This window comes from Hyaena hyaena, unplaced genomic scaffold, assembly GCF_003009895.1.
Source record: "Hyaena hyaena isolate Hyena2069 unplaced genomic scaffold, ASM300989v1 scaffold_821, whole genome shotgun sequence".
In the NCBI taxonomy this organism is placed as follows: Eukaryota; Metazoa; Chordata; class Mammalia; order Carnivora; family Hyaenidae; genus Hyaena; species Hyaena hyaena.
This window is the reverse complement of record NW_024081452.1, coordinates 602,238-617,163: the sequence shown is the minus strand read 5'-3', so window position 1 is coordinate 617,163 and position 14,926 is coordinate 602,238. Positions and strand designations below refer to the sequence as shown.

Below are 14,926 nucleotides of genomic sequence, written 5' to 3'. Positions count from 1 at the left end.
TGCCATTCCAAGAGACTCTTACCAAAGTAAATAACTTGACTGTTCACTACAGAACATCCTGAAAGACACACCTTCAATAGTAAGCACCAGCACACAGATTAAGCCCTAACATTCACTGCCCCATAAATCTTCACTTTCTATTCCCATCAGTGCTGGGTTGTTTTTTCATGATCCTTACCTAATCCAGTTCAAGCCCTCGTGCCATTCCCTGACCTACTCTTGGCTTTGAAAGACCTGCCTTCCACCAAACTTCACATTCTCAATACATTCTGACCTTGCTGTTCCCCCTGGAGACCCTGACTAGGTTCTGCTGAGGTGCTGGCTCCTCCTACAACTTTAAGCAGTACACTCAGTTTTTTCTTACCAGCACGTTGTACTGGTCATATATGGGGAGCTGGCATTCAACGTGATGCAATTCCAGAGGAGAATGAGATCTAAGGTAAGCCTCAGAATGATGTGAGGGTTGAGGATTGAGAAGAGATTCCAGTCAGTATACAGTGCAGCCCCACGGAATACGCCATTCTTTTAACATTTCCAGTCCAGACCTAAGCTGGTACCTCTACCTCTCATATCCATCCAACCATCATTCCCCTCTTCTCCTTTACCTATTTATACCTCAGACCAACTTAAAATGTCACCACAGTCCATTTTTATTTCACATATATTCTACCACTTACCAAGAGGTATTGAAATATTTTTAGTGTATCAGTGTCGCTTGCTAGATGATTAGCTTCTGAAGAACAAAGTTGTAATATCTCTGTTACCTACTATATATCTGATGCGCTCAAGAGAGTTTTGTAGATAAGAGAAAAGAACATGGGGATGGAACTTCATGTACTACCAAAGAGTAACTGATAGGAATGCTAATGGAATGAGGATCTGGAAGATATACCAAGAAGCTGATCCATCCTCATCCTAGGAAATCAAGGGACTTAAAAGCTGCCACCACAAAGGGTGGCAAGAGAAATGTCATGGTTGGGGAAAAGCCTGTAAGACACTGAAAATACAAACGGACAAAGGCTAGACCTTATATGACAATAGAACTCAGACCCATAACTTCTGTAGCCGTAGCTATAAGCCCAGAACAGACAGAAAGGACTTGTCCAGCTTCCCTATTTTTTTGCTGCCCCCCACCTTCCAACTAAGGACCAACCAGAGAAAGTCAACTATGCCCACCAAACCAATCACATCAGAGCCCCGACTTTGAGTTAGCCAGCTTCCATTTTCCCTGTGTCAACAATCTCCAATCAGAGCATGCTGGAAGCCTTCCCCTTTTTTCTACATAAAGCTTTCCCACTTTCCCTGCCTGTTTTGGAGTTTCTGGCAACTGCCAGTGATGATGGCTGACTCCCTTGCTATAGCAAACTTTGAATAAATAGCCTCTGTTCTCATTTGGGTAGTCTTCATTTACTCCCATACCTGATTTCAGTTAAAGAGATGGATAAAATATACTAAGAAAAGGCTATAGATATAAAAGTTTTATTTCCTTCATACTCTAAATGCTTGTTGTCTAGCAACAAGCTAGCAACAAAATGACAAGGTACTGTAACAAGGGTGAGAGGGAAGAATTCCACTGAGTCACACAGGGATGAGATTTTCAAAGCTAAGCTTTGAGGGCAGGCACCTCTTATGATTAAGGTGACTGAGAATCAGAAGGGCAAGGGAGCTCAGTGCCTATAGAGAACATGCTAACAAGAGGGGACACTATCTGTGACATAAGAGAGGTAACATTTTGCTCCTACAAAAAAAAAAAAAAAAAAAAAAGAAGAAGAAGAAGAGAATACCACAAAAGACAAAGACATACTTTAAATGATTAGAGGAAGTTGAAAGTGCTCTAAATACTAAAATCTCATAGATGAGCACAATAGATGGATATAGAAAGGAAGAGAGAGCAACTACCTATGTTGTAGTCACTGGATGGTATAATTTGAGAATTGTTTCATGCTTCCATAGGTGCTTAAAATTAGAAGACAATCTTACCATGTAGAGCTGGCAAAATATTTGCAAAGAACTCTGTATATATCTAATTGGTTTTTATAAATAAATTATCCACTCTGTGAGTAACAACACATTAAACTTCCCCAACCCAGAGCTCTCGGCCTTAGCGCCATCTTCCTGAAAACCCCCTCACCATGAGAGCCAAGTGGAGGAAGAAGCAAATATACAGGCTGAAGCGAGAAATAAGAAATATAAGGCAGAACTCCAAGTAAATGGCCAGAGTATACACCCAGGAAGCCACAGAAGCAGAAATTAGGAAAGCCAGAGGCCAGGGACACTGGTACAAATTGTTGGACAGAATTCCTATTTTCTAAAAATTGATTCAATGAATCTAGAACATCCATTGCCATCTTACTGCGACAACTACCCCTGAGACACCCACCCGGCTCATACCAAAACAATCCCTTTTGGTCCTGTGCCCTGGACCTGTAACTTTTGGGACTAATTCTGTTTTCATTTGTGGCCAAATGTAACACATGTATAAAATATCATCTCTTCTGCTGTCTTAGGTGAAGAAAATAAAATTCCCCAACCTACAAATAATTTTAGAAAGTATTGCTACAAACCAATTTTATAGCTTTTCTTCTTAATTCCCATTCATTCCACTCATATGATCTTACAATCGTTGGTGGCAATATGTGCGTATCTGTCTGCGTGCTACTTTCACACTTTGTAATTGGTTTTATAGGATGTTTGTCAACATCTTTCATCTAAAGAAATGAAGTTTTGTAATTAGTATTTATTTTAAAAATCAGCATTATGTAGAGATAACTAAAAATACTTAAACTGACAAAAAGATTAGAAAAATAAGAATTTTTGACCATGGAATATACTTGTAAAGACAGCAGAGAAAATAAGCTTATAGTAGTGAGCTAAATGTGACAATTTTCCTGGGCATTACAGCTTTCTTTGTACCTGACTTTGTGAACTAATATGGGAGGTACATTTTGGGAGGGGAAAACCTAACATCACTCACTCTTAAGCCAAATGCCTCTCTGCAATTTTCACAATAGGTAGCATACATGAATACTTTGTTGAAAACTGACTGAAGTTTAACATAGCCATTAAATATTAAACATGGATCACATCTGTGTAAAGTATCAAGACATCTTTAGGATATACCTAAACCCCAAACTATGCATACACATGGTTTTGTTTTAGTTGGATACTTTTATTTTCTGCTGGCGTACCCACAAGCTCACTATTAAAATATTAAATATTCACTCCAGGCTAAATAAGATACGATTATGCTATACATAAAGTTGCTGGAGGGGGTGGTAGAGGTTTAAGGAACTCAGATCATAGTGCAGAGGAGGGACAGATTAACTTTTTCGTCAATTCCTGTATAACTAACACAGTGTTACATTAGTTTCAGGTATATAATATAGTGATTCAACAATTCTATACATTACTCCAAACTCATCAGGATAAGTGTACTCTTCACCTATTTCACCCATCCCCCCACCTACCTCTCTTCTGACAACCACCAGAAGAGTTCTCTATATTTAACAGTCTGGTTTATTGTCTCTTTTTCTCTTTGCCCATTTGCTTTTGTTTCTTAAGCTTCACATATGAATGAAATCACATGGTATTTGTCTTTCTCTGACTGCCTTATTTCACTTGGCATTATATCCTCTTGATCCATCCATGTTGTTACAAATGGCAAGGTTTCATTCTTTGTTATGGCTGAGTAATATTATATTATATATATGCATATATATGCATATGCCACATAAGATTAACTTACTCCAAATCAAACAACAGATAATCACTGATTGCCTACCACCTAACATAAGATACAATTTTTTGCCTTCAAAACTATGTTATGATATAGTTGAGTAGATAAAACCATGTTGCAAGATAATTAGCAATATTACACAGTACAAGTAAATGACAAGTAAATAATTATAAGAACTACAGCTTTGAAATATGAAGGGAGAAAACTCACGTTCATAGGTACTGAAGGTCGCTGAAGAAGAGCTAGGAAATACATATACAGAAAGAAAGGAAAAAGCAAGACCCAAAATATAGGGGGAAATTGTTTAATGGAAAACTATGCATTATCTACATATAGCATACATTTCTGATTATCTGATTCTAGCCTTTCACTGTCTTTGAGGTATCTTGCAACTCTGTAAATTATAAATAAGTGGTGGCAAGGCCAAATAATTCTTGTCTATTGACAAACAAATTCATAATTCCTTCAAGGTTTTTTATGGAACCTGACAATGTAATTCTCAAATTTATATGGAAACTAAAGAGTCAAGTACAGCCAAGATCCTTTAGAGAAGAAAGAGTGGGAGAACTTACTCTACCAGGTATCAAAACTTACTATAAATCTATAGTAAGATATAGATACAGGGATTTTTAAAAAATTGAACAATTGAATAGAATATAGAAACTAAAAATTAAGTCTGTGCATTTAAGACACTGTAGATATGGGGAAAGGAAAGGATATTGAACAAATTGTATGGGACAACTCAATACTCAAACAGAAAAAAAATTAAAATTGGATCTTCACCTCCCACTAGACACAAAAATAAAATCCAAGTCAATTAAAGACTCAGGTGTGAAAAGCAAATCCATATTTTTTTATAAAACAATATAGGAGACTATTTTTATGATCTAAGATACATGAAGATTTCTTAAGACAAAAGTTTGAGACATGAAAAAAAGATTAATAAGTGACATATTGAAATGAAAAACTTCCATTTATAAAAAGATATCACAAAAAGAATGAAAAATAGAGGAGTGCCTACGTGGCTCAGTTGGTTGAGTATCTAACTCTTGGTTTTGGCTCAGGTCATGATCTCATGACTGACTTCAGTCCATTTTCAACAAAGTATTCACATGTGCTACCAATTGTGAAAAGTGGAAAAGGGAATTTGATTTAGGAATGAGTGATGTTAGGTTTTCTCCTCCCAAAATATACCTCCCATATCAAGTTTATGGGTTCAAGCCCCATGTTGGGTTCTGCACTGGCAGTACGAAGCCTGCTTGGGATTCTTTCTCTCTCCATCTCTCTCTTTCTCTGCCCCTCCCCTGCCTGTGCTCGCTCTCTCTCACTCTTGCTCTCTCTCTCTCTCTCAAAATAAATAAATAAACTTAAAAAAAATAGAATAAAAATTACAAAACTTGGAGAGCACAAGCCAGTAGAACACAACTGAAAGCCTAGAAACAAACCCATTCCATAGGAGAACTGTTAATTGAATGGAGGTGTCATCATGCTGAGTGGAAAAACCATATATTAATATTAGTATTACCAGTCACCACTGGGATCACATGCAGTTTTAGAAGTGGGCACAGGAGAAAGTATAACTAAAACCATTGAGTTTTATTAAGATATAATTAATGAAACTAGTAATTATTTTAAAAAAAACCCTAAATGGTACTTACTATGAATGGGACAGCCCAATATATAAACATAAAAATTCTTTGATTATTTTAATGCAATTCCAGTTAAAATCTAAGTAAGATTTTGGGAGATACTTAGCAAATTTATTAAGAAAACTTCCATGCATGGCTAAGACAATTTTGAAAAAATAAAAGGCAAAAGGAAGAGCTTGCCGTATCAGGTAATAAAATACATCAGAAAGCATTATCTTACAACTCTAAGTTATCACCTGTGTTATCTCTGCTAAGCTCCTTTAATTTTAGAAAAGGAAATCCTATAGACAATTATTTATCTAAATGTAGTCTTTCTCTTCCAGATTTTTCCAGTCTAATTTATCAATTTGACTCCTTATCTTGATTTCATTAGTTTCCTTTTCTGGGTGAATCTCTTTCCAATAGCATTAAGGGCCGTCTTCTGATCCAATCAGCCTGAACTTTGGAATACTCTACAACAATGCATAACATTTTAATTAACTATACTTTTAAATGTCATACATTCTTAAAATACTGATTCTGCTTACTTGAGAATATGGAATGAGGGTTTCGAACTGTTGATGAAGCTCCAGTAGCTGAATTAATTCTACATTTTTTTTGGCTTGTTCCTTAATTAAATCAATATACTTTTCAGGACTTTCTGCAAATAAATATGCAGCATCTCTGGTACTGAAAGTGTAATACTTTTCTTTATATTTCAAAATTCCAATTGCTAAATTTCCTGAAAATTAAGAAAAGGAAATGAATTATATATAAAATATTAAGTGATTCTATATTTGTAATATATCCATAGAACCATCCCCTACATACTGCATATTTAACGTGTGACTTATGTTTTCATTTTGCTAAAATGCTACAATTAGCAATTTTATTTTATTTATTTATTTTTTTTTTTATTTCTGAGAGAGAGACAGCGTGAGCAGGGGAGAGTCAGAGGGAAAGGGAGATACAGAATCAGGAACAGGCTCCAGGCTCTGAGCTAGCTGTCAGCACAGAGCCCAATGCGGGGCTCGAACCCACGAACTGTGAGATCACGACCTGAGCCGAAGTTGGACGTTTAACCGACTGAGCCACCCAGGCGCCCCTACAATTAGCAATTTTAAATTATACATTTTGTTAAATTCTATTTTATGTGAAATTTATATTAAATTAATTTTAAAATACGGTTATATGTAAAAATTATTTTACTATCCAGATATAAGGTGTTTGAAAATCTTTTATGAGAAGCCATGTTAATCATCTGGTGGTTTTTTTCAAATCTCCTTTAACTAAACTAACTACTACAAGCATTATTTTAAAAACAACTCTATAAAAACTACAAAAATGGGATATCTTTTCCAAAATACAAGTTTCTTTTTTTTTTAAGAGTTTTACTTTTAAGTAATCTCTACACCCAACATGGGGCTCAAACTCACAACCTCACAATCAAGAGTTGCATGTTCTACCAATCGAGTCAGCCAGGTACTCCCAAAATACAAGTCTCTAGGTTAGAAAGTATTTCCCACTGTGAACATATACTACAAAAATGTGGGTTATTAAATATCCACATAGTTGGTGGGAATTATATCTGAAACAGCAGTCCTGCCTAATTTATTTTTTCATTTGTTCAACAAAACTTATTGGCCCTATTCCTGGTACTGAGGAAATAAAAGAAAACAAAATTGCTGCTCTCAACAAATCAACAAATATACCATAGGCCAGAGAGTACTGCAGAAAAAAAGATGAAAAATAAAGCCAAGGGGCACCTGGGCAGCTCAGTCGGTTAAGCGGCTGATTCTTGATTTTGCATCAGGGCATGATCTCAGGGTCATGAGACTGAGTCCTGCATTGGGTGTGGAGCCTACTTAAGATTCATTCTCTCTTTCTCTCTCTCTCTCCCTCTCTCTCTCAAAAATAAACAAATAAAGCTGTTTAAACACATAATAAAAGTAAGAAGGATGTAGTTGATATTTTAAATTGGGTGATCTAGGAAGGCTGAATAAAATGAAGGAGCAAGGTATGTAGCTATCTGGGGGACAGATAGAGTTTTCCAAAGTTGAGGGAATAAATAGCAAGACAAAGTCCCTGAGGTGAAAATGGGCTTGAGATGTTCAAAAATAGCAAAAAAGGGGAGCCTGGGTGGCTCAGTCAGTTAAGCATCCAACTTCAGCTCAGGTCATGATCTCACAGTTCGTGGGTTGGAGCCTGCCGTCAGGCTCTGTGCTGACAGCTAGCTCAGAGCCTGGAGCCTGCTTCAGATTCTGTGTCTCCCTCTCTCTCTGACCCTCCCCTGTTCACGCTGTCTGTCTGTCTGTCTCTCTCTCTCTCAGAAAAAAAAAAAAAAAACATTTAAAAAATTTTTTAAAAATAGCAAGAAAGCCAGTGGGCTGGAGTAGTGAGCAAGCGAAATTGATTGACAATAAAACCGGTGAAGTCATTGAAAAAGATCCTAACTAGTTAGTAAGCCTCGGGGTTTAAGCCATGTGGTCTGCAGTCCTAAATGGAAGGAGAAAAGTCCTATAGAACCCATCAGAGTTAGTGTAGTTTGCTGCTGCCCAGAAAATAATGTAGTAAATAGAAATAATGTAGTGAACGAAATAATCAGGGCTGGCTTATTCAGAGAGAATTCTGAAACCCAAAGCCTTCCCAAGCCCTTCTACTTTCCTATTTCTCTCTATTAGAATCCCAGTTAGTAGAAGCTTGAAGGGGCCAAACAGACCTCCTAGACTAGAAGCCAGGCTCTTCTGAACCTTAGCTCATAGCTTTTCCAATTATATCATGCTACCTCCATTGTGACCCTACAGCCATGTTTCTCTGTGTTTGTGTCTCTCATGACTCCCTTCCCTTCTTATTTGGGATGGATGGATGGATGGATGGATGAATGGAAGGAAGGAAGGAAAGAAGGAAGGGAGGGAGAGAGGAAGGGAGAGAGGAAGGAAGGGAGGGAGGAAGGGAGGAGGGGGAAAGGAAAGGAAAAAAGAAGAAAAGAGAAGGAAAGAAAGAAACCATCTATATTCCATCACTTTTTATTTCTTCATGGCTTTAGATTGTTACCACCGGCCCCCTCCAGCTAGTATCACTGATCCTCATGGGCCCTCAGAATACTATTCTTGTTCTGTTGGCTCCCTATGGTAAACCTTCTGTTACTTCCATTATGAAAAATCTAATACCATAAAAAATGAGTTAGGGGCATCTGGATGGCTCAGTCAGTTAAGAGTCCAATTCTTGGTTTTGGCTCAGGTCATGATCTCATGGCTTCTGAGTTTGAGCCCTACACTGGGCTCTGTCCTGATAGTGCAAGAGCCTGCTTGGAATTCTCTCTCACACCTTCTCTCTCTGCCCCTCCCCTCATATGCACTCTCTAGCCTGTATATAGTTCCAATAATTCTTTCTAATAAAAAAAAGTAATATCCAACCACACAATATAACGAAACAAAAGAAATAACAAAGAAAGAAGAAAAGGAAGAAAGAGGTTAATGGTGTAAGGTAAATTAGAAATAATTTTGTCGAATTGTTTTCATTCTAGCCCTAGCTGACTTTTTATTTCCAATTCATACAGCCTTTTTGGATAATAATTTATTTCACTTCATTTTCTGACCTTCTCTTTGTTTTGGGAGAAGCTCTAGTATTATATACAGAGAGATTTTACTTGGCCAAAATATTGGCCATTTCCTTAGACAGACCTGACTTATAAAGAAATTCTGATCTATGTTAACAGAATATAACCATAAAGTGACAGTATTTTTTAATAAGCATAATCAGCCAAATTAGTGTTGCTCTTTTAACTAATGGCTTTGAAAGATGATCTATTTTAATAATGCCGTGTGAATTTCTGGAGTCCCTCATTGGGCATATGAGTCATTTCTTCTTTATGATAATGTAGCATCCAGATTTCATTATATATATATTCCATCACTTATCATTTTTGTTTTCATTTTAAAATATGGAATGCTTCACAAATTTGCATGTCATCCTTGCAGAGGGGCTGTGCTTATCTCTGTATTGCTCCAATTTCAGTATGTGTGCTGCCAAAGCAAGCACCTCACTTCTCATTTGTGTATAATTTTTGCTTATGTCAGTCTACCAGATTATTCTGTGAGCACTTCAAAGATAAAGGCTTTGGTCTGGATCATCTTTGTGGCTCCTTTCCTAGTTCATCATCAGATCCCATAAAGTTTTAAAAAATGATAAGTAAAAAAAAATGAGTAAGTAAGTGACAATGATGGCTTTATTTAAAGAAAAAATGGGGAAGTCAAAGCAATATCGTTTCCCACAATATACCTGGAAGAAGAAGACCATCTGTCGTAGCAAATGTATAAGCACAAAATCCTCGATACTGAATTAACAATTTATCAAAATTGGCCGTTGTTTCTGGGAAAAGCCATTCTTGTTTTCTGAAATCCACCAGATGTACTCTATCTTCTGAAATGAGAGAGGAGGACAAGAAAAACTTTAATCAAAGAGAAGAGTAAACAACCCAAGAAAATGAGCAGAAAAGACTGGCTGCTGTGTGACTAAAATAGAGAGATCAACTTCATTCAAGGCTGCATGACTCTTCATAATAGACTAGCTGGGCAAATTCTTTGAGTGTGATGCTTCTGTCCTGGGACTATTGCTTCCTGAAACAGCTGAGAATGTTCTGGGCAGAAAGATTCAAGGAAATATCTCTTAGTAATTTAATTTTGATAACAAGGTGCACAATTTTTGTTCTTTACACTTTAAAATATCCTTCCTAATGGTGATTGCTTACTTATTCACATGTGATAAATTATCTCCATTTTTTTTTTTTACACAAGCACAATTTATAAAATATTGATCGCAAAGGTTCTTAGCTTTTGCAATCCTACTACAATTCTGGGTCTGGCTCTACCTCAAAACAGCAATACCGTAAATGCCCTTGTGATTACAACTAAAAGTAAATGCATACTTTGGGGAAAATACACCTTCCTTCTTTTTTCGTGCTATGCCTGAAAGCCTCAACACAGAGACGAGATGTGGCAAATGTTAATTAAATTCTTTTAGAAGAACATTCGGTCTCCCAATTCACTGGAGCAGTAACATGATAGTGTTCTGGTGAATAAAAAGTTGTGACATATGGTGGAAAATGACACGTTTAACTCCAAGAAGTAAACTGTCTTGCCAATATGGGTTTAACATCTACTGTTGAAGTGACTTTAACTTTTTTTTTTTTTTTTTAACATTTATTTACTTTTGAGAGACAGAGAAAGACAGAGCATGAGCCAGGGAGGGGAAGAAAAAGTGGGAGACACAGAATCTGAAGCAGGCTCCAGGCTCTGAGCTGTCAGCACAGAGCCCAACACAGGGCTCGAACCCATGAACCACAAGATCATGACCTGAACCGTAGTTGGACACTTAACTGACTGAGCCAAAATGACTTTAACTTTTTAATTTCACTTAATATTTGTGTAAATATTCTGCTTTAATAAAGTAAGTAGGAAAAACTTTAACTGGAAAGATGCTTTGGAGCCTCTCTAATTTAGTTTTCAGGGTTTTTTTTTATTGTCCAGTAGTTGAAGAATGGAAATTACAACTTCATTTTCATTTTCCACTTTTACAAAATTTGAATTTGTAAAAGAAATTTAGAGAGTAAATTATCCAATTTCATTTTCTGGAAAAACTTTCTTTTAGGCAACAATTCCCACTCTATTTTGGGATTTCTCATGAACTTTACATTGTCTTTAATAAAGACAAAAGATACCAAAAAATTAAAAAGCAATTTGTTGATAAAGATATCCTTCCTATAAGACTCAGTGCACCTCTTAAAGGGCCTAAAATAAGCTCAATTTTACAGGGATAAAATTCATTATTTATAAACTTCAGCCTGAATCTGCGGTAGATGAATGGCAAATAGAATTCTAAAGAAATAGAGCTCCAAATATGGCAAGCATTAATATCTTTTTCTACTATAAATCAATAATAAAATCACTAAGACTACAATAGAAACAAGCAAGGAAAATCATTGTTAACCAAAACACTGACAATAACATTAAGAATGCTTACTATTGGGGGCACCTGGGTGGTTCAGTAGGTAAAGCGGCCAACTCTTGATTTCACCTCAGATCATGATCTCATGGTCTGTGAGACTGATCCCTGCACTGGGCTCTGCACTGACAGCGTGAAACCTGCTTGGGATTCTCTCTCCCCCCTCTCTCTGCCCCTCCCCACTTGCTCTCTATCTCAGAATAAATAAATAAACATTAAAATTTTAAAAAATAATTCTTATTACTGAATAGTAAGATACTTAGCTTATATATTTTCTGTTTCCTGCACTTTCCATAATGAATATTAGTACTCTTTTAATCAAGAAAGATTTTCAAAATCTTATCAAAAGGAGAGAGTACAAAAATTTTACTTTTTTTTTAAGCAAACTTTTTTTAAAAGCAACACAGGGTCTAACTTATGACCCCAAGATGAAGAGTTGAATTCCCACCGACTGAGTCAGCCAGGCACTCCAAGCATAAAAATTTTAAAACAAAAGAGTGCCTTTATTCTAGAGGCAATTTTAAGAGATAGAGGAAGTCAAGGATGGTTTCTATTACCCATGTGTTCCTTCATCCTACACACATCGGTCTTCACCATCAGCCCATCAAGAAGATTCTGCATTACTTTCTCAGGAAAGAGGAGTTCATGAGTACCCAAGAATGGCTCAAGGTGAGTTGTTAAATTACTGAGGACACTAACCAAAACAGTTTCATCCTGGAAGCTAGTCCACAGATTGGAAAGTGCAATGAAGGTAGGCTGAAGAAGAGAAAAGAATGTTCAAAATGTAACTGTTTAATAAAATTACAAATCACTGTGCTTTTAAAAACAAATACAAATTTGTGTTTGTAAAGAAATTCTTCTTAAAGATAAGTCAGTCTCATGAAGTTAAACAACGAAATCTACATAGCAACTGGACTCATGAGAAACAAACTTGTGTTTATTTTGGTATAATTGTCATAAAGTTAGTTTACCCAAAAAACCCAAACACATCTGATCACCTAAGAAAGATTTATGGATGCTTGACCTCAAAAAACCAAGAGGAAATATCTTCTTTTTGTAAAAAAGCTAAATATGACTCATTACTATTAGATTTATCTGACTCAGTCATGATTAAAAGAACCTGAAAGCCTAGAGATATATCTTGGGGCATATCTTGTGAGCTGCAAGTTAAAGATTTTAGGTCAGTGAGATAAAATATTTTTTTAATGTTTATTTTATTTACTTTTGAGAGAGGCTCAATGGGGGGGGGGGGGAGAGAGAGAGAGAGAGGGGATCGGGGAGGGGCAAAGAGAAAATCCCAAGCAGGCTACACATTATCAGCACAGAGCTCGACATAGGGCTCAAACCCACAAACCATGAGATCATGACCTGAGCAGAAATCAAGAGTCGGATGCTTAACCTACTGAGCCACCCAGGTGCCTCGAGAGAAAATATTTTTTATTCATACTAAAGGTCACTGACTTATAGAGCAAACATATAAAAAATCAATCAGGCCTTACTAATAAGTAAAACAGCTTAGCCTTTTCTTTTTTTGTGAAACCTAATATTGGGAATGGCTACACAAACTTGTCAGAACCTCAATGCTTTGTAAAATACTGCATGTACATCCTACACCTCTTTAGGGCTACCAGATTTGCCCCTAAGATGGTGCAGATAATCAGAAAGGCAGTGTAAGTGCAGACTTGATAAACACCGTGATTAGCTCTGTCTCTTCATAAAGGACACAAGTCGTATCACCCCTTTGCTGAAGGCAATTTCTAACCAGCTCCTGCGAACATGTTTTCGACACTGCATTATGGACTCACACAGCCTATGCTGGTGTTACGCCTATCATAATATACACCTGCATTTCCTTCAGTAGCAACTGCCTGTGGAGGGGAGTCCCTCATCCAACTTATACGATTACTACAAAATAACCATAAAGAATAGGATCACCTTGTACAAAAGCAAATATTATATTTTTAGTGATTCAATATAATGATGGCAACTTATGATTTGACTGTATAGGATTCAAAGGTATATTCACTCTTTTTTAAACTAATTAATTAATTTTTTAATTTACATCCAAGTTAGTTAGCATATAGTGCAACAATGATTTCAGGAGTAGATTCCTTAATGCCCCTTACCCATTTAGCCTGTCCCCCCTCCCACAACCACTCCAGCAACCCTCTGTTTGTTCTCCATATTTAAGAGTCTCTTATGTTTTGTCCCCCTCCTTATTTTTATATTATTTTTGCTTCCCTTCCCTTATGTTCATCTGTTTTATATTTTAAATTCTTCATATGAGTGAAGTCATATGATATTTTTCTTTCTCTGACTAATTTTGCTTAGCATAATGTTCCATCTATGTAGTTGCAAATGGCAAGATTTCATTCTTTTTGATAAAGTATGTTCACTCTTAAGCAAGGTCAAAGTTGATGGCAAATACTTACAAAGACTTGTGATGTTGGGACAGCAGTCTTTGATTTTATAGTCATTTTTAATTGTTCCAGGTGGGCTCCTAACTGCTTTATCATCATTTCTACTTCTTGAGCACAGGTAATTATATCTGACTGTGAAGACAATGTGATTTGCATTAATATTTTTTAAATTTCACTACAAAATTCAAGTGTTTCAAGCTCTACCTTCTCCTTACATCCCCTGAAGGTAAGCACAAAGGGAGCAGAAATTCTATTCTCTGTGATATCTCTAAACCAAGAACAGTACTGGTGTGCAGATGGTGCTCCAGAAATGTTTGTTGGATGGATGAATCTTTTGAAATACAATAGCTATAATTTTTCCCAAAGGTATTCTTTTCCTCAAGGTATTCTTTTATATGCAGCACAATTGCGTTCCTGAGAAATGGATTCTATGACACACTTTGTTCAGCTGTTATTTTCCCACTCCTCAATGATAAAATTAATGAGGTGGTCCTCTGAAAACTATTTTGATACCAATATTTTTAAAAATGACATCCAAGAATGCAGAACATCTTAAAAATCACATCACTGAAAGAAAAACAATGTATTTCTGCTATGACAATAGTAATCTGAAAATAAGGTGATTTCCATAGTCGTTGATTGTCTTTGGTGCTCAATGGAATGATTGTTGGGTGCTGTAGTTAAGCAATGGTGTGTGTGTGTGTTAGTAATACTGCATTGTTTTCATGCAAAGCAAGTATCTGGTGTATTTTTCGACAGATATTTGGCCAAATAATTTTTGTGTAATTGTTATTGCAAAAGTCGATTGAAAAGATTTTTATTGCTAACATTTTTATTTTTTAAGTTTTTTTTAATGTTTATTTTTAAGAGAGTGGGGGAGGGGTGGGAAGAGACAGACAGACAGAGGATCTAAAGTGGGCTCCGTGCTGACAGCACAGAGCCTGATGTGGGGCCCGAACTCACAGACTGTGAGATCATGACCTGAGTTGAAGTCGGAGACCCAACTGACTGAAAAGATGTATATATATGTATTCACTGGAGTATTACTCTGCAATCAAAAAGAATGAAATCTTGCCATTTGCAACTACGTGGATGGAACTAGAGGGTATTATGCTAAGCGAAATTAGTCAGTCAGAGAA

The 14,926-nt window shown here is 36.4% G+C and overlaps 1 protein-coding gene and 1 non-coding gene across 12 annotated transcripts in view; both read right to left on the bottom strand.

The window, feature by feature from the left end:
• The window catches only part of CFAP206 (cilia and flagella associated protein 206), a 74,755-nt gene that overhangs the window by 1,455 nt on the left and 58,374 nt on the right, over window positions 1-14,926 (bottom strand). For 9 of the 11 annotated variants that reach the window (XM_039219446.1, XM_039219443.1, XM_039219447.1 and 6 more), the window contains 5 exons: window positions 13,800-13,919; window positions 11,925-12,123; window positions 9,646-9,786; window positions 5,913-6,106; window positions 2,565-2,708 (listed from right to left, as the gene is read on the bottom strand). In XM_039219446.1, coding sequence (XP_039075377.1) covers window positions 2,565-2,708; window positions 5,913-6,106; window positions 9,646-9,786; window positions 11,925-12,123; window positions 13,800-13,919 — 798 coding nt within the window. The remainder of the gene's footprint in view (window positions 1-2,564; window positions 2,709-5,912; window positions 6,107-9,645; window positions 9,787-11,924; window positions 12,124-13,799; window positions 13,920-14,926) is intronic. The other 2 variants (XM_039219454.1, XM_039219453.1) reach the window with 2 other exon arrangements.
• On the bottom strand, window positions 9,302-9,405 carry LOC120221844. The gene has a single exon (XR_005525908.1). It is a non-coding gene; the product is annotated as a U6 spliceosomal RNA (small nuclear RNA).